Here is a 27,456-nt window from a genome sequence, read left to right as displayed (position 1 = left end):
ATTTCTTAACATCTTCCACATTCATGTGGTGAGTCTGGCCTAGAGTGAGTCAGGTGTTTACCCCACCATCTATGCCCTTTATATAACTGAGAGATGACAATTTAGGCATAGTCCAAATAAAGGCCATGTTGTTGAGCATTGGGGTGATGCAGCCCCAATCCAAGGATGTCCGGTGGTATAATCTGATGCAAAAAATTATTCATATTGCTATCTGTGTCTAGATTTTTATTTATTTTATTTTGATCTTTTTGTATCTGTAAGGCCAGAGCCTTTGCAAGGCACTTTACTTTCATAAAACAAGACAATGTATTTATTTAAAACACCAAGTAGCAATAAACTTTCCAGTGTGTAACTCATACAATAGAATTGGAGACCTTAGGGCAAACTTGTGTAAATAAATTGGTCTTGTGGACTTTCTGAAAAGCTTGAAAGTAAAGGGGCATAATGAGCCACAGATTCAGGTCCTTATAGACATGAAACCCATGTATTATACATTTAGTCTCAGATCTTTTCATCCTTTAGCTAAGTAATATGTAATATGTTATACACACATACACATATCTTGGAAATAACTATGTTATGATCACAAAAATGCAAAAATGTAGCCAATGACAGTAGCTGTATTTTTATAGAAAAATAAGCCAAACTTAGAGAATTAGCCAGGAACCATAAACTGCAAATCAGTCTCTGGTCTGTCAGCCAGTTTATATTTATTTGTACAGTAAAATAAAACTCTTACATTTGGATGATGTCCAAGCCAACTTTCATCAGATCTTCAATGGGGGTTTAGTGGTGTTGATAGAGCTGGGCTATAGAATATGGGTTCAGAATATGGATTCAGAGTTCTAGATTTGGTGGGGTGAAATTCTCAGAGAAGTAGGGATACTGTGGGGAGCAGGGCTATATTATTGCAGGGAGGAATAGGAAGATAAGATTCTGCTTGCTTCTAGGAAGGATAGAAAGCAATGGCAACAAACAGCAAGCTGTTGCAAGGCAGATAATAGGAATCCAAGGTTTCTATGATGGAGCTGTTTAAGAGAGACCAACATAACACACGCACACACACAAACACATATATAAATCTAGTGTAAGGTATGATACAAGGTTTACTTGCCCTTCCAGATCATAGCATAATGTCCCATATTGTTCAGCAGTCTGTAAATTAAACACCATATGATATGAACATGGTGTAGAACTCTTTATCTGATAGCTAATGTTGATTTCCAAATGGAATAACTTTATTTTCGATTGCAATTTACTTCTACTACTACTTGTTCTTTTCCTTCTCCTCCTCTTTTCAAGGCTTTGCTCTCCCCCTTCCCCCCAGTTTTGATTAAATTTGTATGGCCACAGAATTCTCCTAAAGCAGACATGTCAAACACAAAGCCCGGGGGCCAGATCCACCCCGCGAAGTGGTTTCATGTGGCCCGCGAAGCCATCCTGGAAACAGTGAGGGAACGGCTCCCACTGCCTTGGCCCTGGCCCAGAGACCCTCCTTCTGCCAGAGACCCTCAGATCTGTCCCACTCCTGCCCAGGCCCCCATAGGCACCCTTGATGCGAACGATGTAGAGTTGGCCATGCCCACCCAGTAGGCCATACGCACTCTAGCCACGCCCACCCAGTAGGCCACGCCCACCCAGGCCATACCCACCCGGCCCCCTGAGGGCAACCGCAATGCTGATGCGGCCCTCAATGAAATTGAGTTTGACACCCCTGTCCTAAAGAGAAGAAGGGTTTTGCTTGTTTTCTTTTTCTAGGCTCACATACCAACATTGCTTTGCAGTTTATCGTTCCTAGTGATTTCCCTCATTCTGCCTTACTTTTGTATGGAAAAGTATAGGCATGTTCCATTTTCAGAGATTTGTTGAGATTGACCTATCCTTTATTTTTTGGGGAGGAAGCGGAATTATGCCAAGTTGTCTTTCATTTTATATAATAAAATTATTTTTGTTAATGAGGTGTTATCTAAAAAAAGTCAGTAACAAACCACTAAACTACTGTGCAAATTACTGTATCCCATGTAAATAGGTTAATATGCTATCAGATACTTCGGTGTTTTCTAGTTTGAAAAATGTATTTGGTCATTGTTGGAAGGGAAGGAGAATAGGCATTTTTGCCCAAACAGAGAAACTGGGAACTCATACAACTAGAAAGTAAACATAAAGTTTGCTGCCTTGAGAACACGTTTAATATACACCAAGAAATGAAAGAGAGGATATAATTATCTTAATATGAGATGATTTGCTTTATCATACAGTTTTCTCTTTTTCAATTTGAATGGCCCACTAGGAGACAAAAATTAATTATTTAAATATGGCAAGTTTTAAAGATGAATGGCAGCTTTTATATCTTAGGCAGGGTTATAATATATACTAATAAGGCCAGCTTAGGAAAACATTGAAAAAAGAGAATGCAAAGAATTTCTTCTATTTAAATGAAAGTTCTAATATTTTAATTTTTGATATATCTTGGGTGATTGTGAATTGTGGTTGAAAACGCTTCCTTGATGTTTTTATTTTGTGTGTATGTGTGTTTAAATTAAGATACAGCTTCAGTGGAAATGTTTTTCTCAATTCCATGAAACAGAAATTTAGACCGTGATGTTCAATTTAGTTTTCTTAGTTATTAAAAAAACCCTGATTGTCATATACTTCCCTCTGACGTCAATGGTACATAATGGTATTGAGAGGCGAAACATAAGTTCTAAATATGTTTTGGAAAGCTAAAATTGGGCTTTTGAGTTAAAAAGAAGTTGGCTAGATTTCTATCAACTTTTTGGCACAACAAACCAGTATTTATGCATACTCTTTCCCTCTTATATGCTTACATATATTTTACCAAAAAAACATTTCAAAATTGTTTTTTGAACACAGTTATTCTGTAAGATTTATACGGCTACTCTTGTCATTGTTTCTTTTTATATGTAGCTAAGCATGCTTACTTTCATTTTAGGATAAAATAGGAAACAAAATTATTTTAAGATAGATTAAATATGATAGAAACATATTTAACTGACTCATTTATTGAGCCAAATGATTTCAGTCTGTGTTTCTGGAAATTTTTGTGGGATTTTTGAAAAAGAGAGTGAAAGATTAAATTCAAATCTTTGTAGATTGCAAATAATAAAACCATAGCAAAATGAAAATTAACTGCCTTGAGCAACAAGGAACAGAGGATTTTGTGAGTATCTTCTCATACCTATGTTTTACTGAGTTAAGTGGGATTTTCTCCAGGTAAATGTATTTGCTTGTGTAGAGAAACGTTGGCTTTTTAAAAGTTTTTAGATCATCCTTCCCATTATCTTAAAAGTACTGTTGGGAAATAAAATTCAACATTACCTGCAGTATCATAGTTTAAATACAAATGTAACTGGAGCCTTATGCTTAAGGTAAGACTTGCTGAATACAGTTTTGCTGAGATAAGATACTCAGTGAAATCTTGTAATAGATTAATTAGTGAAGGACTATTCATGAATATCCGATAAATCAAAGAGTATGTTATCAGTACATGAGCAATGTAAATTGTGCAAGTGACATACATATTTCTGTTTTTACTTATATATATGATTTATATGTGCCAATGTGCCCACAGTAAAAAATGACAATAAAAGGTATCTTACCTTACCTTACCTTACCTTGTTACCCATCTCATACAGGTGACTCTGGGCAGTGTACACAATAACGTGTCCAAGCATAAAACACTAAATCCACTTAGCACCACTACCAAAAGAAAAGAAAATCAACAACAGTAGCATAAATTACAGAAGAAAATGGCCACTGATGCAAAGTCTGTTGCATCAAAGTCTGGCTGGCATTTATGCTTCATTGATTGTAGAATGCTTTATCTAGGCATGTATGACTGTGCCCAAATGCTGAATTGGGAATGATGTTTAAGTTCTTGTGCCTTCAGAAAGTATTCTCAATATTGTTCTATTTCACCCAGTTTCTCATATTTCTCATTCGTTCAGTCAGTTCTTTCTCTGACTTTTGGCAGACTAGTGTAAATCATATTTCTGATGATGATCAAGAAAGAGCTATCGCCTTGCATCCACTCTTCTCTTTCCCAATACTCATTTCCTTTCTGCTTCCTTTGTGAATTCTGTTGTATATAGCTCTTTATGACTGATGCTAAAGATCCCTCAGCAGTAACCAAATAGGTGTTTATGTTCCAAATTTAAAAACTCTTACAAACTTTTGATGGGATTTTGTATAGCCTGAATGTTACCACTAGAATAAACATAAAGCTGCATATGATTGAGATGAATGAAGTAAGTAAGGAGATATTAAACAAATTGGAAATGTGATTAAGGCTATCCTTTCATTAGATGTGGTTTTCTGATTACAATTTAGTTTAAGTCCCAATTATTTTTTAGTTTTTAATCTTTATAGAACACCATAAACATAACGAAACATAAACAAAATAAAATAAAATATTGATTAATATCAGTGGCACACTACTTTTAGCAATATTATCAATATTGAAACATGTTTTTTAAAATTATTTTCATTTTTTAACTTATTTTCTACTTATGTAGATTATGCTTCAATTATTTTAACAACATTAAGTGTTCAATTAAAAAAAGCTATAGTTGTAACATAAAAGCAAACATACTCTAGATTTCTTGCTTCTCTGTTGTTTAGTTCTCTTCTTCCCTATTTCTTGACACTCATACTTGCCACGTAATACATTCTGTTGTCTATTATGCATGCAAAACCAGGAATTCCATTGCTGTGTCTAAGTATTGAAGATATTTATATTTTTGATGTTAGTTGCGAAGTCGTGTCAACCCATTGCGACCCCATGGACAACATTCCTCCAGGCCTTCCTGTCCTCTACCATCTTGTGGAGTCCATTTAAGCTCACACCTACTGCTTCAGTGACTCCATCCAGCCACCTCATTTATATTTTATTCATTATTAAACTTTTGTGTTGCCCATCTTGCCAAAATGACTCAGTGAATCCAATATGAACTTCTTTGTGAATGAATTGGCACAAGCTTCAAAGCTTTATTTTGCTGGTCAGAATAAAGAGACTTGCTTTCACCCTATCTGCCAAAATGATAATACCATAATCGACTGAATGTAATTAAGTTGGGCTCTCAGTATAGCAACTATATTGGTAACTCCTCACCATCTTTTCTTCATCCACTTTGTAGGTTGTCTCCTTTTTGAATTTTCCTTGGTTGTTGTTACCCTACTTTTTTTTTTATCCATCATCTACTTACATGATATACCCAAAATATCTTGAGTTTTTACTTGCTAATTATTGCTTTAAGGCAGGCATGTCAAACTGCCAGCCTGTGGGCCAGATGTGTCATACAGAAACTGCGCCTACCCCATTGCCAGCTAAGGGGAAAAAGTTGTGATATGTTGCACGACGTCACATGATGTCGTGAGTTTGACATGCCTGCCTTAAGGGAATGGTTAATCATTATTTGGTCCAGGATTAATTGACTCAATGTTCTTGCAGTCCACCACAACTGTATTCAGACATTTCTATCTTCTTCCCCTTGCTGTTTTTCAGAACTAAGATTTAATTGCCATACATTGCCACCTTGTTGCTACAACTGCTTTGCTTTTTATTTTATTAAAAGTGCCCTTATCCATCATGATCCTATCTAATTTTGTCTTTCTCCCAAGAATTCATCTTTTCTTCAGTTCTCCAGCACACTGACCATCTCAAAGAATCAAAATTATCCTCTATCTTCACTTTGCCATCAACTAAACATGTTAGCATAAAAATATTATATTTTAATTGTTGCAATATTTAAGAATAATTCAAAATCCACTTTTCAAGTTTTAGCTTTCTTAATGAGGTCTTCTAAATCATTTTTTTCTTTCAACTAATGAAGTATCACACAGATACCAAAATTAATATTTGACCTCCAGTTTTTATTCCAGCTGTTATCTCTTCCAATTTGTAATTTACTCTGCAGATTAAACAGTATGGTGGCAGTTAAACAATATGATCCACCCTCTTTTGTTTTATTCCATATTCTGTTTCTACTATGTTTCTTCAAATATAGCTCTTATAGTATCACCTCATTCATTATAAAGTTTCATTACAAGAAAATACAGCACACATAACTTTAATATAGTCCATACAAAGTATTTATCCATACAAAGTTGATATCTGGAAAAAGTAGGTATTTAGAAAATTTATACAAATATTTTTTGTTAACTGTACATTAAAGTAGTTTTTCAAAAGTTTATACTGAGAAAGGGATACATTTTAAAATGCAAGTCCTATGGAATCAGCTCCCCCCTGAGCTTCGGATGACCGAAAATCTCCAATCCTTTCGCCGCGGCCTCAAAACACTCCTATTCCACCAGGCTGACCTAGACTGACAGGCATTTTAATTAATTATATTTACAATTTTTAATTTATTTTTAGTTTTTAATTTTAATTTATTGCACAGATGATTTTAATTTTATTTTTATCTTAATTTCTGTACTTATTATATGTTTTGTTGTTAGCCGCCCTGAGTCCTTCGGGAGATAGGGCGGGATATAAATCCCATTAATAAATAAATAAATAAATAAATAAATAAATAAATAAATAAATAAGGGTATGGGTTGCTGGTTTTTTTGCTACATTAGGAAAAGCCACAATCATTATGGATCAGAAAATAAGAAAGAATTTCAAATAATGAGTGAAAAATAACATTTTTTCAGATTTTTTTTAAAAACTACAACACAAACTCTTACAAGCAAAAGATGAAGTAGAATAATGCTGACATAAAACACATAAATAGCAGATGATAATGAAATTTCTTACTCCTTTTCATTTGAGTTGATGCTGATGGAGCGTTTGCATTTTTTTTATCTGTGTTACCTACAGTCTAAAAGGATGATTTTCTGCCTCTGCATCAGTGATATTTTTCTTCCCATACAACTAAACCATATCTCCAATATTTTATCTATTTTTCCACTCAGTATGCAGGCTGGAAACATGGCTCAAACTGTTCTGCGTTTGTAGAGAAAAATGTGTGAAGTTATATTTCAACATTTATTAATCATATTGGTATTAAGGTTGTATTAAATGACATGTATCCCTTGGTATTGCTGAATATCCTGTTACATGAAAGGTACAATTGCACATATATTTTTGCATTAAAGATTATGGATTTATGCTTGTTTTGCTAAAGGCTAGTCCTGATTTTATTTCTTTGTTTTTAAATTCTATTTTACTATAAAGCTTTGCACAGCAGGGTCCAGATCCTGGCTGGGAAGTTTCTGTGCTACTGTAATTCTAATAAAACGGTATCATGTTAGCTAGTAAAAAAGTGTTCTGTTTCTATGGTATATACAGGAAATTGGCAACATATTGTTCCAATGTGGGAACATATGTTTTACATACTTCAGTAATACAGTACTTTTCATGGTCTGCTTGAATGAAAATAGGCATGCCTGTTATTCCAAGGTATATGGGACATTTAAATGGGCTGTATTTAGAAATTGCATATTGTACAGTTCTCATTCTTTCTTAGCTAAAGCTTTCGAGATTGACCCAATGTATTTTCCCATTTTTCTCCTTGCAAAGTATCACATACAATCAGATCTCTTGTTTGTTCTCCTTGTTCTCTTTTCTTTTAAGAACACTTTTTTTAAAGAATTCAGTTTGGAAAAGTCACCATACTGGATTTTAAATAAGCAATTTAATAATAGGATGTGTTTTGCTATTTTTATTTTACTGAATAGACAATATTTTGAATAGGACAGAATGAAGAGGAGTGAGAGATACCACAATTATGACTTTCTCTGTCACATCCACAAATAGAAAATAAGGAATTCTGGAATAAAACAGTTCCTGCTTGTCTTTTGATATATAAAAATGAAAGAATAGAGAGACTCTTAGAACTTGTTAACTAAGTAATTTTAGTAATTGTGTAATTAGTAATTAAAATGAAACAAACTTTATGCATTTATTAAATGTATATGCTGCCCATCTCACTAACAAATGATTCTGGGTGGCATTTAAATTTAACAAATACATTTTTGTATCTGTCAAATGATTGTGGTCATTTAATAATTAAATCTTTCAACCTCCAGTAAATTGAATCCCAGCAAAGAAAATGTTTAGCAATGCTTTTTCCTTGAAGAAATACCAATACATATAGTTTATAAAAATAAAGCAAATCAAAATCTTTTACTTAAGAAACAAAATTAGTTTTCTCAACTGTATTGATTCTCCTTTGCTTCCCCACTCATAATTTAGACATAGTAGTAATTGTGAAGAGTTTCAAAATTTTGGGGAACTCCCACTTTCTTCCTATTTTCTCTCCTCCCCCACCCCTAAAAAACAACCCAACCATCCTATCTTAATGCCAGTATCTGGCTGTGCCATTACACTTCTTTGTAATGAAGTGATTATATTCCAGCATACTTAAGTTACATTTTTAAAAAAAAGGTAATTTACCAATTTCTTAGTCAAAAGTAGTACATGCATATGTTTGCATATATATTTCCTTTGTATTTTAATCCCTTCAATAAAGTACCTACAAATGGTGGTTCCTTTGTTTTATCTAAGCTTAAGCCTGTATTTCCAACTCAGCCTATTACATTCCATTAGTAGGGAAAGTGAGATCTTTTGCTATGATTTGCAGCAGAGACACACAATGTCCAAATGCTGTAAAAACAAGATCCCTGTGAGGGAATTCAAAGCAGGTGTGTGTATCTGTGTAGGAAGGGGAGGAGGAGACAGTAGTTTCGCAATGGTGTCAACTTTCTTTGCATATTCATCTCTGACTTAGAAAGCTCATCTTTTCCACAGGGTTTCATTTGTGAAGTATCGGCACCAGAAAAACAGACTGAGAAATAAAATCACCAGATTTATTTATAGAAATAAAAGATTCTCAAGTTCAACCTTAATTTGATGACTATATGGACATAAACCTGAGTTTTCTTGCTGGATGTATGGAAAGGTTTACCTCTACCTTTTCCCAGGATTATTGTTTTCATTATTTTTATGTCCTGTTTTAGCCTACAGCCCTGCTGTTTTGTGCCAGTCCGCTGGTCAAGGGCTAAAGGGATAAGGTAATGATTTCCCTGTTCAGTCGTGTCCAACTCTAGGGGATGGTGCTCATCTCCGTTTCTTGGCTGAGGGAGCCAGCATTTCCGTGGTCATGTGGCCAGTATGGCTGTACCCAAAAGTGCATGGAATGCTGTTACCTTCCCACCAAAATGGTACCTATTAATCTAATCTCATTTGCATACTTTAAAACTGCTAGGTGGGCAGACTAGGTGTAATTCTCTTTTAGTTCCTTAGCCCAATTTTATACAGTGGTGGGATTCAGCTGGTTTGCACCAGTTCGGCAGAACCAGTAGCTAATTTTTTGTTGCCCAGGCCCAGAAAGGACTTCTGGAAGCGGCATCCACACAGAGAACTGGTTGTTCAGATATTTGAATCCCACCACTGGTTTTATACCTAGAAAAATCAACAGATTTGCCTTTCAGTGAATGGAGATAAGATATACCAAATAGCATATAGGAATTCTGGAGTAAAGTTGTAGTTCCTGCTTTGTCTTTTGTTATAGTAATAAAAGAATAAAGAGGCTTCTAGAATTTGTTTGCTAAACCTAGGCATCACTCTCATTCCATAAAGGACCCTACATGAAACATGAAAAAACCTCCCCTACCAGGAAAAATATAATGTTAACTAAAGTAGCATGAGAAGATTGACAATGTTCTCAAGATCAGTGACTAATTATTGGAATGTTTGGAATAGGTAGGCAAAAGGATTAAATTAGATTCAAGTAGAATCTCACATAAGAACAAGATACAAAAGATTCTGTGGCAGCCTTTTCCCCAAATTGGAACCTTCTACATGTGTTAGAAGTGCAGTTTCTAGAATTTCTAGTTGGCATAACTTATATTGACTAGAAATTATGAGGTTGTAATACCAATATATCCTGAGGGGAGTTAAGTGAGCAAAGTTTGCCTGTGTTCTTCTAACTAAGGGGATGGAGGAATGTCATGACAAGGTCTACTTTACAGTAGCTGTATTCTCCCACCCATAGTTCCTACTTGAATACCTGTACACTGCATGGGTCAGAAAGAGGGCTGAAAAAATATCTACAGACCCCTTACATCTTTCAACTCCTTGCCTCAGGACACTGCTATAGGGCATTGCTTGCCAAAAAAAACTAGACACAGAGACAGGTTTTTTTAACCTCATGCCATCACTTTGCTGAACATCTAATTACTATAGTACCATCTTATGTCTGTGGATATTTATGCATGTAGTATGGCTGTATTAGTATTATCCTTCTCATCTTTTTTTCTACTATCTTCTCTTATAGGTTATCAGTATTATGATTATATTACTTTGTTTGTAAACTGAGAGTTTATGCACAGGAGAAAAATTCCTTGTGTGTCCAATCCCACTTGGCCAATAATAGAATACTTTTAAGGTTAATCAGTAGACTAGAATACTATTCTAGTCTACTGATTAACCTCTCTTAACCTGTCAATTTTATAATCTATCCCAGTGCTTTTTTCTAACTAAGTGAATAAATCTTTCCTTCCTCAGAGAAGTTCACTTTTTCTTCAAAACCTTTGAAGGACATGTGATTTTTTTAAAAAGCAGATTTTACGAAATTATATGAAAAATAGGTAGATTTTAATAATTTCTTATTTGTTCTTCTGTTCTGTTCTAATAAATGTAATCCCCCCCCCTTTTGTGTTCAGATCTCAGGAGGAAAAAAACCCAGGGATTAGCTGTTTTTACAAGTTGGCATTGATCTTTTTCATATTCTTATTATTCAAGAAAAATAATACATTCATTTACCTTTAAAACAAGAATATCAGATTAAAAGTCTGTAGAAGAAGCAAAATTTCCTAAATGTTATAATTGATATTAACACTGGAAATCTCCTATTTGAGAAGCCAGACTACTACTAATAGTGTTGCATGTAATTTTCATGAATTCTCCATTTATTTCTTAGTTTCTTTTTTCCCTGCTGATCTTTTGTATCTCATGAACCTATAAGTCTCATTCTTCTCAGTAGGGAGGAATAAGGGAAAATGTAGTTTCCTATAATAGTTTTCAACACTTTTAACAGATTTTTGCAAACTATTCTTTACATGAAAAGAACTATAATGGTGTTTTTTGTTGAATAAGGACACCAAACAATTGTATTCTATAGATGAACAGAACTTCAATTCTTATACATTGCCTCAGAAATGCAAGGTGTATAAAAGTTCCTCTTTTTTCCTAATACACTTATTTCATCCTAGTGCTATGGAATAAATAAATAAATGCAGCTTTGTTGTTTTTTCATTAAAATGTATAGGGTAAAACAAAAACAGGAAACAATTAATCAGAGGAAATCCAAAAAAATATTTGAACACTCTTTTTTGAGATTCACTTGTTAAAAGTTTATAGCCAAGCACATTAATTGACTTATACGTGTAGAGTTAAATAATTGAATACATTTATTGAGGACATTCTCTGTCAATAGAACCATAACTATTACTGATATTTTTGTGGAAATATTCATATGTTCCTGTGTTTAAATGGGATAAAACAAGAAGGAAGGAGAAAGGCAAAGCACAGGAAAGCAAAACAATGAAAGGCAGATAAGTTCATTAAGTTTAGGTACTCCTTATCTTACAATCACAATGGACCTCAAAATTTCTGTTAAGTGAGTTTTTCCCCATTTTACAACTTTTCTTGCCACAGTTGTTAAGTGAATCACTGCAGTTGTTAAGTTAGTCACATGTTTGTTAAGTGAATCTGGCTTCCCCATTGATTTTGCTTGTCAGAAGGTTGCAAAAGGGGACCCCGGGACATTGCAACCGTCATAAGTTTGAGCCAGTTGCCAAGCATCTGAATTTTGATCACATGACCATGGGGATATTACAGTGGTCGGAAATGTGAAAAGTGGTCATAAGTTGTTTTTTTTTCCAGTTTTGTTATAACTTTGAATGGTCACTAAATGAACTTTTGTAAGATGATGACTAACTGTATACTGAATGGATGAAAAGTGAATATCACAGTGTAAATTAAATTATTTGACAAGTAACTCAAAGCAGCAAATATATCCAACAAACCTTCCTCCTCCTATTTTTCCCACAACAATAATCCTGTGAGGTGGATTGGCCTGTTAGTAACTGGAATGGAGACCAGTGGGAAATGGCCACTGTGCTAGATTGTGAAATTAAATATAGATAGATAGAACCTGAAAGAAGGCAATGAGAAACCATTATCTTAATAACAACAAGTAAGATTTCAAAGAACCAATGATGTTTTCATGTACCCAAGGTTGACTTAGACAAGTTTTTATCTTCACCCAATTCTGAAAGGCCTGCAGGCCACCAGGTGTGGAAATAATTCATTTCTCTTCATTTGGTCACCATAAATGAACTTACTCTAATATTTTCACCTCTGTTTTCCTCTCTTATCAGGAGAGTCCATAATTGTTATAAATGCCGTCAGTGCAGCTTTACAGCGCTTGATACACAGTCCTTACTGGAACACTTCAACACTGCGCACTGTCAAGAAATGGACATCACCACAGCCAATGGGGAAGATAGCCATGGGATGGCGGCTGCTCTCAAGGAAGAATCCAAAATTGATCTGAAGGTTTATAACCTGATCGGTTCGGATCCAAAAATGGGGGACCCCATCTCGGAGAGTGTAGTGAAAAAGGAAAAGATGGAGGAAAAAGAAGGATCGAAGGAGAAAGGTTGGCCTGATGGGTCTAGTGATGATCTTCGTGGTACAACTTGGAGAGGAGTGGACATTTTGAGAGGAAGCCCATCCTATACCCAAACAAGCTTGGGCCTTCTGACCACGGTGTCTGTTGTCCAAGAGCAGCCAAAGGCCTTGAGGGATAGTCCAAATGTAGAAGCTGCTCATCTTGCGAGGCCTGTTTATAGCTTGCCTGTTGAGACCAAGGGATTCCTGCAAGGCATGCCCCAAGGAAGTGGAGAAAAACCTGGACCACTTCAGCCATATCCTGGATCTGCTGATAACAAGTCAAAGGATGAGTCTCAATCACTTTTACGGGTAGGAAATTCTGTTTTTGTTTATATACTTCTGGGAAATTCCTTCCTTCCTTCCTTCCTTCCTTCCTTCCTTCCTTCCTTCCTTCCTTCCTTCCTTCCTTCCTTCCTTCCCTCCCTCCCTCCCTCCCTCCCTCCCTCCCTCCCTCCCTCCCTCATTTCTGATGTTTGCTTTTCAAAATATCCCACATATCTAAGGAGAATGTCAGGCAATAATTGCAGCACAGGCCTGTAAAGTTGCCCATATTAGTTGTGGTTGTGATTTTTGTCTTTAAATTTTGTTGTGCTAAGTCAGGAATTTCTGATGATTTTGCAAGATGAGGTTACATTTGGAATAAAAAAATCCAGAACCCAAGAAGGCTGAACGTTTGTACAGAAAAGCATCTCTTTACCTTCTACATTTTAACAGTATAGTTAAGCAAGCTACCGTTGGATCAGATAGTTGAAACTATGAAAGTTGAATCATAATAATAAAAACTAAGACTGGAATTAAAGAAATAAAGCAGTGTGATTAAATATAACATTCGATGCTTGTCTGGTTGTGTTGAAAATTGAAAAAGCTAAGGAAGCAGAGTTTTGATATTTTATTGCTGCTTGTTGTGTTTTTTTTTATCATAGCCTTAGGAGAAAAAATATTCTTTTACAGGCTCTTCTTGAGGTGTAATCAGCTGTGGACCCTTAATTCATTTTGCTACCTCCTTAGCAACATGCTCATTGTTGCATAGAAAATGGTCTTATGAAATAGCTATGAATTTTAGCTTAATAGGTGCAGAATGTATATTGTAACACTTGTAGGATAACCTCAACTGATGGTATTTTTCCCCACACACAGTTGTACTGATAAGTAGACAGCTAGATTGGTGTAGTGTTTAAGGCACCAGGCTAGAAACCAGGAAACTGGAAGTTCTAGTCCTGCCTTAGGCACAAAGCCAGTTGGTTGACCTCTGTGCAATCACTCACTCTCAGCCCAAAAAGAAGGCAAGGGCAAACCATTTCAGCAAATATTACCAAAAGAACTGCACTGACTTGTCCAGGCAGTTGTCAAGATTTAAGACAGACGTGAAGTAAACACACAATATCACTAAGTAAATGGCAGAACATAGCTACTTTTATCTGATTTTGAGAAAGTGAAGCTTAATATTTGAATGGGGCTATCAAAGCTGAAATATAGGTTAGAAAGTGGAAAATGGAAAAAAAAACAAAAAACAGAAGAAAGTAAGGATAAAAATGCTTGACAAGAAAACTTCATAGATACCATACTTATCAAAAATCAGTCAAGCTTTCTTCAAAGGAATCACTTACCTTTGATTTAAGAAAATGATAACTAAAGACACAATACCTTCCAGATCATTTTTTTCCCAAGCTAGAAGCTTCGAGATGTGTGGACTTCAATTCCCAGAATTCTCTGGCTATCATAGTCATTGTTAAGAATGTGAAGTCCACATTCTCAAAATAACTCAGGTAAATGCCACAGTAGAATGAGTACCAAGTAGTATGGATGAACCTTTATTGTCAAAGTACAACCATACATTGAGATTAGTACTAAAATAAATTATCTTAATTCAAGGAGAAATAAGATGCAATATGGATGTATTTGAAGGGACGCGGTGGCTCAGTGGGTTAGGATGCTGAGCTTGTCGATCAGAAGGTCGGCAGTTTGGTGGGTCGAATCCTGAGTGCCGCGTAACAGAGTGAGCGCCTGTTACTCGTCCCAGCTTCTGCCAACCTAGCAGTTCGAAAGCATGTAAAAATGCAAGTAGAAAAATAGGGACCACTATGGTGGGAAGGTAACAGCGTTCCGTGCGCCTTTGGCGTCTAGTAATGCCGGCCACATGACCATGGAGACGTCCTCAGACAAGTGCTGGCTCTTCGGCTTTGAAATGGAGATGAGCACCGGCCCCTAGAGTTGGAAATGCATGTGCGGGGGAACCTTTACCTTTACCTTTTATGGATGTATTTGGGAATTGAAATTGTACACTGTATTTGTTGCAAGCTTTTATTACTCCTTCTAGGTTTCTTTTCTTTTTTTGCTTGTTGAGTCCAAGCATATTTCAAATATAAACTTTTTTTTAAAATGTACGTACTCCTTTTTAATGCTGCACATTATTTGTAAAGAACAAGACTGAAAGAAAAGAACATGGTTGTGTATGTGTTTTTGTATGTTTGTGTGTGTGTGTGTGTTTATAACAGGCAACTCCAAATATATTTTATATTGCCTGGAAAATTAATGTTTACCTGAATAAGAAGATTCTCAAAAGTCTATTGGCCTCCAGAGATAAGAATTTTCACAACCTAATATTCGAACACTTATGATCTTTTTTTGCTCTGTAAATTCTAATTTTCTAATTTTGGGGGTGGAGAGGTCTTTTATAAGTCTGGCTATTTCCTGTCTGGGTTTGTTCCACATTTGGAGAACCAGAGAATTAACTGGTTATGCTACTACCTCTGTTCTTAACTTGCTTTTTAACCCACTTTCATCAGGAACATTTTTTTCAATATAGAAGGAAATACTCTTTTCTATTCACAAAACAGAAACAAATTGTTGCTAGAATATTAAAATACTATAGGTTTAAAACAATTTTCCTGATAGCACCTGCATTCATTGATTGCTTTGAAGAACTTCCATAAAAGTAAACAGACAAATGAAATCATACTTGCAATAAATATATCTATTGACAGAAAATATTGCCAGAATGAAAGATTGGAGCATGATTATGTAAATCAAAATTGAATAGATTGCTTACATAAATATGTGGATCCATTGAGTACTGGACGTACAACATCCTACTTGCAATGTATTCTTTTATTTAAATAGTTTTCTTTCACCAGCAGCTGAATGGATATTAGGTAATTCTCTATGTGATTTTTCAGCTACCCTTGTCAGTATGTATGTAAAAATAAACTTTGTACTTTATATGTATTTGATTTCCTCCTCACGGCCACCCAAATTTGTTTTGCTGTGGAAGGAAAGCTCTTAAGCATTACTAAAGTACTTCGAGACAAATCTAATTTGGGAATATCTAAGAATGATTTTCAAATAGTTGAAGCGGAAAAAGCGTTAGTTAAGGGGAGCTTGAGTACTGAATATATGCAGAATCTCTTTAAAGCCCTATTTTTGGACTTTGCCTCAAGTATAAGAATGCAGAATATCTGTAATGCCCTATTTTAGAGCCTGCCTAAAATATACAGAATATTCATATCACAGAATTCAAGTTAGGCATTTATCAATTTAGTTCATTCAGACCAAATGTGGAAAAAGAATTTAAGAAAAGATTTTGGAAATGTTAGTTATATATGTTGGACATTGTTTCTGCCTCAGACTGTTCTGAATATCTGCAGATTCAAATGGAAATGGGAATAAAAATAGTCAATTTTCATAAATAATTTAATGGTCCTATTTTCCAAGAATGTCAGTACACACATATTGATTCCATGATATTTTAAGGAGCATAAAGTATCTTTCAGCACATTATAGTGTCAACAGCTCTGTCCTTCCTTCCTTCCTTAAATTTGGATTTATCTTTTAAAGGTCTGTTAATACAGGATGAGTCTATTGATATGCAAAAATGTTCTTCTGAGTAGGGAAAGAAAAGATTTGGCGGCTGTTCTAGCCCAGGCTTATAAAAACAATGTTGTTTACTGTTTTGTGATCTCTTTCTGGGCAAGCACATACTTTTTGCTAAGCTTGATTTCAAATAAAGTTGCCTCACTAATTAGATGTAGCCTTTACTTAATGTTTTCCCTGAGTTCTTAAAGAATATAAACACACAGTTGCAAGCAGTGCAGATGGAAGAGGAAAAACTCAGGTTGAGAAAGTAGGATTTGCGTAAATTTATTCTGCAAGATGAAAATTAAATCAAAGGCTCCTTAGTTAGGTATGAGCAGGCACCATTCCATTATCTCCATGGTCATCTTTCTTGGTGGCATCGGGCACACACACACACACACACACACACACTTCTAGCATCAACTTTATTTCCACAAGTGCTTCTCACCCAGCCTTTTAGACTTTTTTTAGAGAAGCTATGGCTGCAGTCCAGTGTTTTTGTTTTTTGCTGAATAAAAAAATCTAATTAAAGATTGAATAAAATAATTTATGAGCTTGATAGGATGCAGTTCGCATTTTTAAACAAATTGCAGGTGAATTTTACACACACACACACACACACACACACACACGTTGTAAAGGTGTGTAGGAGCACTCCAGCACACACAAACACGCTTTGTGATCAAAAGTCATAGACTGTTGCTACTTTTAGCATAATTTTGCATAATGCTACAAGAACAGATTAAACATGCACCAAGTAATTGTATTACAATTCAGTAAGCATTGTATTTTGTAATTTTGATTTTGACTATTTCAACCTTAAGTAAATAAATAGGTAAGGAACATTTATACTATTGTTTTGTTATACATGGAAACATGCTGGTTATTTGACCCTGAAGGAAACAGTGCACCTGATTTTAATTTTGATGAAAGAAGAGCTAATCTTCTCCCGTATATGTATATTAATTCCTTCTTTACATATGTATCTGACTTCTCTAAATAGAACGGCCTATATGTAGAAAGCTAATGCCATTAAGGTTTGTTGTTTTAGGTTAGAAATTGGTAAAATGATATATAAGATTTGATTTATTCTTGGAACACTATCAATCATGTATCCCTTAGGATAAATGTAAGTGGGGGACTATATATTTGTTTAGAAGCAATACCTGTTTTGCTGGGAATAATCGCCCTGAATACATGTAAAAGGGATTACATATGAAAAAATATGCATAGGACTGTATGATTAGAAGCACTTTAATTTTGACTGCATTGAGATCCTTATTGATAGTAAAACAGTTCTTGTAAATGTGAATGTCATAAAGATTTGTTGTCCCAAAATCTAAGGCACCATACTTTATTTATTTATTTTATTTATTTTAATTCCATTTATATCCCGCCCTTCTCCGAAGACTCAGGGCGGCTTACAAGCTTAGCAGTAGCCTTCATTCTATGTATATGCCTGCTTATTAGGGCTTTCACACACACACCCCAAGCGGCATTATTACAAAGTCAGCTTAATTGCCCCCAACAATCTGGGTCCTCATTTTACCTACCTTGGAAGGATGGAAGGCTGAGTCAACCTTGAGCCTGGTGGGATGCGAACCTGCACTAATTGCAGGCAGCTGGTGTAACTTAAGGAGGCATTAGCCCACTGCTCCACCAAGGCTCTTTGTTTAACGTATGTATTAATGTATCTGAAAGGAGATGTGACCACTATATACCTTTTGCCCAGTACCATCTAGTTGTATACTGTTACTGCTGACAGTATATGTATGTGTGTGTATATATAGTAGCACATTTAAAGACTGCACTTACACCTTTTATTTGAAATAGATTGAGAATTGGTTTATGACTTGAAACAGTCTCTAAATGTGTACATCTTCTTTATAGAAAAACCTTACCTTTTACTTTCTTTTAGACAGTGCCTGTCAGACCTTGAGACCTTTAAAAACTTGGTCACTGAAAAAAAGGAATATCGGAAATAGTTTCTCTTTAGCTGCATTTCATTTGTCCTTTCCTTTTACTCTGTTAGGAATCTTTCAGGAAGCATTTATAGTCAAAAGTAGTTATTGTCATACCGGCCTTCTCATTAACAGAGGAAACTCAGCGGGTGCTATGTGGGGTCAAAACACTGTCCTGTTTTTCAGCTTTGTTTAAACCACCTGTTTCTATAGCTCACTCTTTGGGAATATGTGAACATTAATTTTTGAATATAAATGGCAGTATAAACGGGGTAACACCTAACAATGGGAGTGTTAATGAAACTGATTGGAAACATTTGCTGTGTCGCTTGATGTCTCTGAATTTAAAAGAGGACCCACTGTATTGAATTGCAGGAATGTGAGAATTTTAAAGAAGTTGAGGAAAGAAACGATTTCTTAAGTGCCTTTGGTAACAACCGGAATTAACTACATGCGGATTCATGTATTACATCACTCCTTGCAATTGAGTAGAAAGTTCTTATTTAACGGATGCTGCTTGCACAGAGTAGTAGTGTTTAGAATATGAAACTAGCCTGTCTTTAAGAAGACGTTTGTTGAATGGCTGGATTATATTTTATCATCCTAGCCCTTTGGATATTTACTTACTTACTAATCTAATATGTTTTGGGAAGAAATGTATGGAAATGAATTAGGTAGTAAAACAATTACTTGGGTGTAGTGCTATAATATAAGGTATGGATAATACATCAGAAAGCTTGAGGAAAAGGTGACTTGCTTGGCAAGACAAAGACATTCGAATTGGGTTTGTCTAGTCTACTGAAAAGAAGTACTAGGGGTGACATGATAGCAGTGTTCCAATATTTGAGGGGCTGTCATAAAGATGAGGGGGTTAACTTATTTTCCAAAGCACCAAAAAGCAAGAGAAGAAAAGATGGATGGAAACTAATCAAGGAGAGAAGCAACCTAGAACTAAGAAGAAATTTCCTAAGAATGAGAACAATCAACCAGTGGAACAGCTTGCCTTCAGAAGTTGTGGGTGCTCCATCACTGGGGTTTTTTTAAGAAGAGACAGGACAGGGACTTATCTGGAATGATAACCCCCTGCTTGTTCAGTGGTTGGAGAAGAAGGCCTCCAAGGTCTCTTTTAACTTTGTTATTCTCTATTATATGGTACATGATTTGAGAGGTCAGACCAAAATGGATTTTTAAAAAAACCAAAACACACCACCTGTGATACCCTAAGAAACCCCAAGGATTGGAGAAATTGACTTAAGTCTGTATATATGCCAATACTTGTGCGCTGAGCCACATTGCAGTGGCAGATTTCCAATCCTACTTTGGCCTCTATGAGATTTCCCAGTTTGTGTGTAATGCTAAACTGTAATGAGTTGGCTTGTGCCACATGCTAAATCAAAAATAATTATTCATGTTATGGCTTAGCATTAAGTCTGAACATGGCCTAAGTTGTTAAACTTTTGATGTATTCATTTTCCCTGATAGAATACTTTTCACTCCTCTGCTCTGTGTGCACATGTTTCAGATTCTTAGAAATTTCTTGTTTGATGTTTCGGATTAAGGTTTTGAAAAGTTTCCTTTGGTTACAGTAAGTACATCTTTACGTTGATAGAAATCAATTTTCTCTTCAGATGTGTTGAAGAGAGTTCCCGTAACACTAGCAACAATCAATACGATGTTGGTTGAGGTGATGAGATTGAGCTCCAGCACCAATGAAGTCTCATATTAGATAAAGATGTTTTTTAAACCATATTCTTAAATCTCAGAATTTGCTGTTTAGCATTTTTGAAGCCTTTTTTTTTGAGTGGTGGAATGGTTTGAGATGCTGGGATAAGGCCAAGAAAATGTAGGTTTAAATCTATCCTTAGCCATGGAAGTTCATTTTAATTATTTCAGCCATTCAAAAACTCTCATAGTAGTTATGTGGAAAAATTGATGGAAGGAGCTCTATGTATGCCTTATTAAGTTCCTAGAGGAAAAACAGAATGTCTCAAATTGCTCATTATGAATGGGATTGAGACACAAACTTAGTGGGGTTTGTGTTAAACATGATTTTGAAAGCCTGTATTGAGTTTAACATCATTTTGGAAGCCTGTAATTTTGGACACAGATGCCATTTTTTATTTCTTAAATTTGGAACAGTCATATGTGTTCAAATGGGAAGCCTGGTTACTTCAAACTAATTTTAGTTAGGTGTGGTACAAATCTTTGCTGTTGTTACTCCTGCAAATAGATTCTGATCGCAGCTGTTTCAGTAAAGAGGGAGAGAAAAAAAATGACTGTGACTCATTTGTGCTATATTTGCACAGAACGAGGAAACTCAACTGCACAGGCTAGGGAATGAAAAAAAGCAAGAAAAAAGTATTGCATATTTTCATTTGTGTGTTTGAAATTTTGAATCTGCATGTTTTTAAAGACACATGGTGTTGTGCTCTGCTAGGGTAAAATATCCTTGGTAAGTTGGTGATTCAACCTAGCAATTGCCTGTACTTACCAGGCCAAAATCAGGCATCATAAATATAATTTTTGAAATTGTACTTATTTGATAATGGTTCATTTGTTGTCAAATTTGATGTGGATACAGCAGTGTGGTTTGTTCTCAGGTTCAGAATTTGATGTGATACATGAAGGCAGCCACACTGTTTTCCAATATAATGTTTCTCTTCTTCCCCTTTTAAATTTCATCTATAAACTTTATCTAAGTCTTCTCTTTAATGAAGACTTAGACATAAAAAGGTGTCGGTATTAAGACCCTCTGAATCCTTGATTAGTTGTCTTTCACTTAATTGAATAAATGTGAGATTATCTCTAAGCTACATTGTGAAGTATTTCTGGATTTGGTTTTAAATCAATTCTTTCAAAGTTAACAATAATAATAGGAACAATTCCAGAAAAACTTATGGGTGTCAGCTTGTACTTCTCAAAGTCATCACCTCTCCCATTGACACTTGACTAAAAGGCTTTAAGGTGGACACTGCAAGAGAAAAACAACACAGAAATCAAAAACTGCCTTAACATATAATTATTACAGCTATATAAGGTACTTAATATATCTAAATATTTATATATCTCTTATGCATATGCACCAGCAGTTGCCTTTCATGTTTGTGAATCATGCAAGGTCCTTAAAATACATCTGGGGAGGGACAAAAGGAAGAAGAGAGCTTTGCCCTCTGCAATATGTTGTATTTTTACCATGTGGATCTTGTTTCGCCAGCAGACACTATCATTAAAATGTGCATATTGGGACATTAATTTAAGAAGCTGCCTCTACCAAAGGAGACCAGTGGTTTATGTAGCTCAATATTGTTAACCTTCAACAGATGAACCTCAACAGAATTTCAGTCCTAACACCACTGAAAGGTGAAACAGGATTGAGTCCTTCCACCTGTAAAGTATGCACTTACGGTACTTAACTTATGAGCAAGTACAAACACATGCTTTGATTTCATTTAAGGCAATTTACAATGCAGACAGTATTGAAATTTCAGTAGTGTATTAATGTGATGTGAAGAGGGGATATATGAAAAAAAAAGACAAAGAGAGTGAGAGGCTGCAATTCAGTGTCATCCAAAAAATAGTTTTGAATAATTATTCTGGTAGAAAAGAATTACTTCCAAAATTTATTTCAAAAGCAAATACACTTTTGGTCAAATCTCATGGATAGATGGAGGAGTTCTTGCATTTACTTTATTTATGAGGTGGCCAAGAAGTATTCATGTGAATTTTCAGTTTTCTTTCAGGCAACCTACAGTAGGGGCCAAAATTGTGGAAACCTTTTGGGAGAAGTGTATTTTTGAGGTTTGATGGCTAATAACACCACTTTTTTTGAGTAGTACCATAAAATCATATACCAATGGAAAGATAATTTAATCAGGAATGTAATGGAACAAAGGTTGTTTAATTATCTGTACTGTATTCTGTGAAAAGTTATAGCCAAATAACCAGAAAAAGGAAGCACAACTTGCTTAGGTTGATATCAGGTAGCTTTCCTTCCTATGATTGTAGCCAGTGAGCATGAGTGTTTAGACAGCCAATCAGGCGTCATCTTGTTTTGGCAATGAGCCAATCAGATCACGGTAGGATTCAGTTATTGATGTCATGTATTAAAGCTGAGAGGAGGACATTTGTCAGTGTGTTATGTGATTGCTATCAAGTTGGTTGGGTTTTTTGTGTTCTTTCATTTAGTGAGCTTGTAAAACGTAACAAAATTAAAGTAATGGAGCAAAGAGTTGTCTGGTTACCCAGAAAGTGATATAAAATAGTATTATTAAGTGAACAAGGCTACAGTTATAAAGAAATTAGAAGAAAAAAGGTGGCATTTCTATTGTACACTTTTCCCAAAAGGTTTCCACAATTTTGGCCACTACTCTATGTCTGCCCTGGCCAGCAATATCTGTAGCAAGGTGACAGGAATGCATCATGACACAAAGGATGCAACTTAGTTTTTGAATCATAGAGTAACAAGAACATAATATGTCATTGGTATCATGACATCGTAATACCCATGTCATCATTCCTCTTTCCCCTGTAAATGCCTATATTTCTGGGCTTCAAAAATTTGACTTTGTGAAACAACTCTTCTCATTGAACCTTTACAGGTCTGGAAATGTGGTGCCATTGGAGGGAGGGCTTCAGGGTATACAGGAAGGTTCATGGCAGAAAACAGTGACTCTCTATGGCTGTCAGCTAAAGAATAAGCTCAAACAAGAGATACTCAAAACAGAAAAAGGTTGAAAGATAGAGGATATTTCTCAAGGGGGAAAAAATGAGAAATTCAAGGCAGATTATTGCACCCCCATGCATTGACTTGGCAAATATTAAGACTAGCATTAATGAAGACTTTTTATCCTCCCACCAACTCTGTGATTTTACACTACTCGGTATTTTTACTCAATTAATGTTAATGCATAATTCCAAACTTAAGACCCGTTTTTAGCTTGTCAGATCTGCTATTCATTCATCACAGAGTATCTTAAAACTTCATAGAAATGTGGCCACTTTATTACAGACTGCTGACAATTTGGACTCATTACTAATAGGAAGCATACTTTCATAGGTTGTAATGCTAAAGATATTTATTAAAATAGAAAGCCTTTAGTGCTATATTAGGATCTGGGATCCACACTTTTTTTTTAACAAACTGGAGGATAAAGTCAATTGCTGTTGGATTTATTTCCTACTTTTAATTCACTCAAGCTTGTGTAGAAGTCATATTTTGAGTTTGGACTCAACACAATTTTCTTGTTAAGTTTTGCTGCTCCAAATGGGAGCAGCTGAATAAGTAAGACAGGAATTTCTTTTCTTTTCTGGCTTAGCATATTGTTCTGGGAGGCAGGAATATGTATGCATGTAAGGCCACTTCAAGATGCTGTTGCATATAACTCTGTAAGCCCTTTAAAATGTGTGGTATCTGGTGCACTTATTCAACATGGCATTTGCACAGTATATGTCTCTGTTTAGATTTGTTTTCTCTGAATTTTGAATTACTGGTTTTTTTAAAAAAACTGTAAAAAGCTAAGTGTGGTATTGCTGGAAGTACTGTTTATATTGATTCATTTATTAAGCAGATTTGCCACCCACTAATAACAAAATTAAACAAGCAAGATAAAAGGCCAATTACATTAAAATTAAACAATTCCGGCTCTGAGGCATCAGTTCCCAATAGAATTCATACTGTATAATTCAAACTGAACCATGAAACCCCGGTATCATTCAAATGAGAATAATAACAACAATACATTAAAATTCAAATAAAACAATGGCAACAATTACTCACTGAATGCCCATTTGAAAGGCTGCATCATTAACCTGGAAGATGATGATGAAGTTGGGGCTAGTGTTGTGATTGGATTGTAGTAACTGAGCTCCTCTGATTTCTTAGATCTTTCCTGGATCTGACACTTTCCTGATAGGAATTGGTACAGGTAGTCCTTGACTTAACAGATGTTTATTTAGTGACCGCTTGAAATTATAACAGTACTGAAAAAATAGTAAATTATGACCATTTTTCAGAACCTGCAACCATTGCAGCCTCTTCACGGTCACGAGATCAAAATTCAGGCACCTGGCATATTTTTGTGATGGTTGCAGTGTCCTGGGGTCACGTGATCACCTTTTGTGATGGTTGCAGTGTCCTGGGGTCATGTGATCACCTTTTGTGACCTTCTGACAAGCAAAGTTAATGGGAAAGCCATGTTACTAACTTCACAACTACCGTGATTCACTTAACAACTATGGCAAGAAAGTTCAGAAAATGGGGCAAAACTCTTAACAACTGTCTCCCTTAGCAACTGAAATTTTGGGCTCAGTTGTGGTCATAAGTTGAGGACTACCTGTATTTTACTAGCTCCCGTTAGCTGTAGCCAGTGGTTCCTGAGGGTTGAAATTGAATGTGTCTAGAAACAGCCCAATTGATCTTTTTGACAAAGAACTTCCCTCTCTACTATATTGAATTCCTAAGATTTAAATCTGAAACTTGAATTTCCCTTTCAGATTGGACTGTAAACTTTCTTCCCTGTATTTAATAAATAATTTTCCTTAAGCCCCTAAAACAAAACCAAGAAGGCCTTCCACTCTCCACACTATACATACATGTGGTATTTAGATTAATTTCAAATATTGAACAAAATGGCTGCAGCATCTGGAGCTAGTAAACAACTTGGCCCTATTGTGTTTGTCCTGAATTTTGTACTACTGTGTCTTGTTAGTTGCAAAGAACCCTAATGTTAAAGTAAGTGTGTTTTCATTAAAATGCAAAAACAAAACTCTCACCCCACCCCCTACATCAAATCCTGATCAGGGATGTTAGTCAGATGTTTTTATTGACTTGATGGTAATAATTTTCAAAGTGAAAGAGCATGTTCCAAGCCTACTGATTTTTCCATGATGGAAAATTATATTAGACTTCACAGAAGTTTTAAATCTGGACTGATTTCTTTTGAAATCCTTTGATGCCCTAGAGGACTATAAATTTCATCATCCCTTAATCAGTTTGGCCTGTCCTAAATGGCTGAGGATAGAGAAAGTCTCCAAAATGAGTACGCAAAGCAACTTTCAGATGTGTGCATAATGTTAGGTAGGTGCAAGATAGGTACACATAGCAATTGTTTTCTTTCTATCCTCCTCCCCCATCCCTTGAAATAATTACCCTAAAAATCAAATGGAAAATATAGGACATGAACATCTAGCTCACTAACTGCACATGTAAAAAGTGGCCACAGGTTGAAAGAAAAGCACCCCAAGACTGCAAACAAAACATCACAATTTCAAAATCACATGAAGTGGTAATAACATTGATAATGAAGCCATCTTCCTAAGGACTGTAGCAGATTTAGTTTTGCTGGATATGTTTAGAGACTTGGCTGCCATTTATCAAAAAAAGCTTCAGTAAATATTTCTCTACTGAACAGGATATTGATCTCAGTAGTTTAATGATCTCTTACAATTTCATAATTCTGTGTTTCTGCTAAACCAGGGAAATAATGGCAGAAAAATAATTCACACTTAGTGCACTGAATCTACATTTTTGCATGCCTTCATTTATGAACCTGCATCATAGATTCTGGAGTTTTAACTTAGAGAGCTTTGAGTTATATATTGAGAGTTCTTGGGAAGCCACCATACTCTGCATTTGTCAGGCTGAGAAGGCTAGGATTGCTTAATGTTTGCTCACACAAGACCTACTATGAACCTGGTATAGTTGCAAAGTAGATTTGTGAAGGTCAAGCAGGATGTAAAGAAGATCCGCTTACTTGTAACACTCCTTAAGTCATTAAAAGACTATTCAAAGGAAGACCTAGTATAGAAGCACAATTGCGCACTTTCATTATTACAGGAAGTTAGGCCTGCTGATTCATTGCAAAAAATAAAATAAAAAAAAATAAAGAACAATCAGTAGATCCATATTTTGTTCTCTCTCAGAGACAAGAATAGGACATGTAACATCCTGTCCCACTAAAGATCAGATAATTGTGTTTTTTTTTCTTCATGAAATCAGATCTTAGTCCTGAGATGGACGCATTGTTTGAATCCTATTGTGTATTCAGTTCCACATAGAGAAAGCTGATCATAATTGGTGGACAACAATAGCTGATAATATAATAGGAGAGAGGGAAAAAATTATCCCACCCAAAATGCAGCTGATTTTGATGTGGCTTGATGGCACTTCTAAATTTTGTCCTGTTTCTAAAGTGCTTGAGCACATGGAAGTCATTGAGCTTAGTGGTAACTTTTTAAATTTTTATTTATTTATAAACAAACTACATTACTTTTTCTTGTTATTCTTTTTGTTTTGTTGTTCTCTATCTCTCTCCCTCCAAAGTATAATGAAAAATATCTTAACCAAAACACATGTTTAGCGTCTGTTTATGTTTTTGTTTCATAGAATGCCAGCTTATTCTGGTCTCTATAACTTCAGTAGTATGGATGTTGATGTTTGTAGGAAGCCAAAATCATGTGACAGGAATGTCCTATTTATTATTCTAGAATTGATAAATAAACTTTAAAAATTACATTTTTGAGAAAGTAAAGGATAATGCATGTGTTTTTCAATTTCATAGTTTATTTACTTTATCAGACTGTACATTCCTTGAAATACTCAGTGTCTGCCATGTTGAGATTAATATTTTAATGAGACCACAGATTATTTATTGATCAGATTTCTAGGCTTCCTGACTCTGGCTGGTTTCAGAATTAAAAACAGTTAAAAGACAAAAACATACAAAAAAGGTAGGCAAGGTCAAGTAACAGGGTATGTAGGGATTCTAGGAATATTCATAATTATTTTAAAGTAGAATAACAGAAAGATTATCAGAGTTTATTTCTACCCCATTTTATACCATAAAAAATCAAGGCAGGGGTTTTTTGGGACTTTTTTATCTTTCCTCTTTCTCAACACAACTATATTTTCTAAAAAGTGTTCCCTTAACAATTTATTAAAAA

General features: G+C 35.3%; 1 protein-coding gene across 4 annotated transcripts in view; it reads left to right on the top strand.

Moving 5' to 3' along the window:
• The window catches only part of TRPS1 (transcriptional repressor GATA binding 1), a 280,036-nt gene that overhangs the window by 91,717 nt on the left and 160,863 nt on the right, over positions 1 to 27,456 (top strand). For all 4 annotated transcript variants that reach the window (XM_083359820.1, XM_083359819.1, XM_083359817.1 and 1 more), the window contains one exon: positions 12,409 to 13,012. In XM_083359820.1, the coding sequence (XP_083215946.1) occupies positions 12,409 to 13,012 (604 nt within the window). The remainder of the gene's footprint in view (positions 1 to 12,408; positions 13,013 to 27,456) is intronic.

The sequence above is a fragment of the Vipera ursinii genome (assembly GCF_947247035.1).
Source record: "Vipera ursinii genome assembly, chromosome: 3".
Lineage (NCBI taxonomy): Eukaryota > Metazoa > Chordata > Lepidosauria > Squamata > Viperidae > Vipera > Vipera ursinii.
Note: the sequence above shows the minus strand (reverse complement) of the source record. Positions and strands in the feature narration are given on the sequence as shown.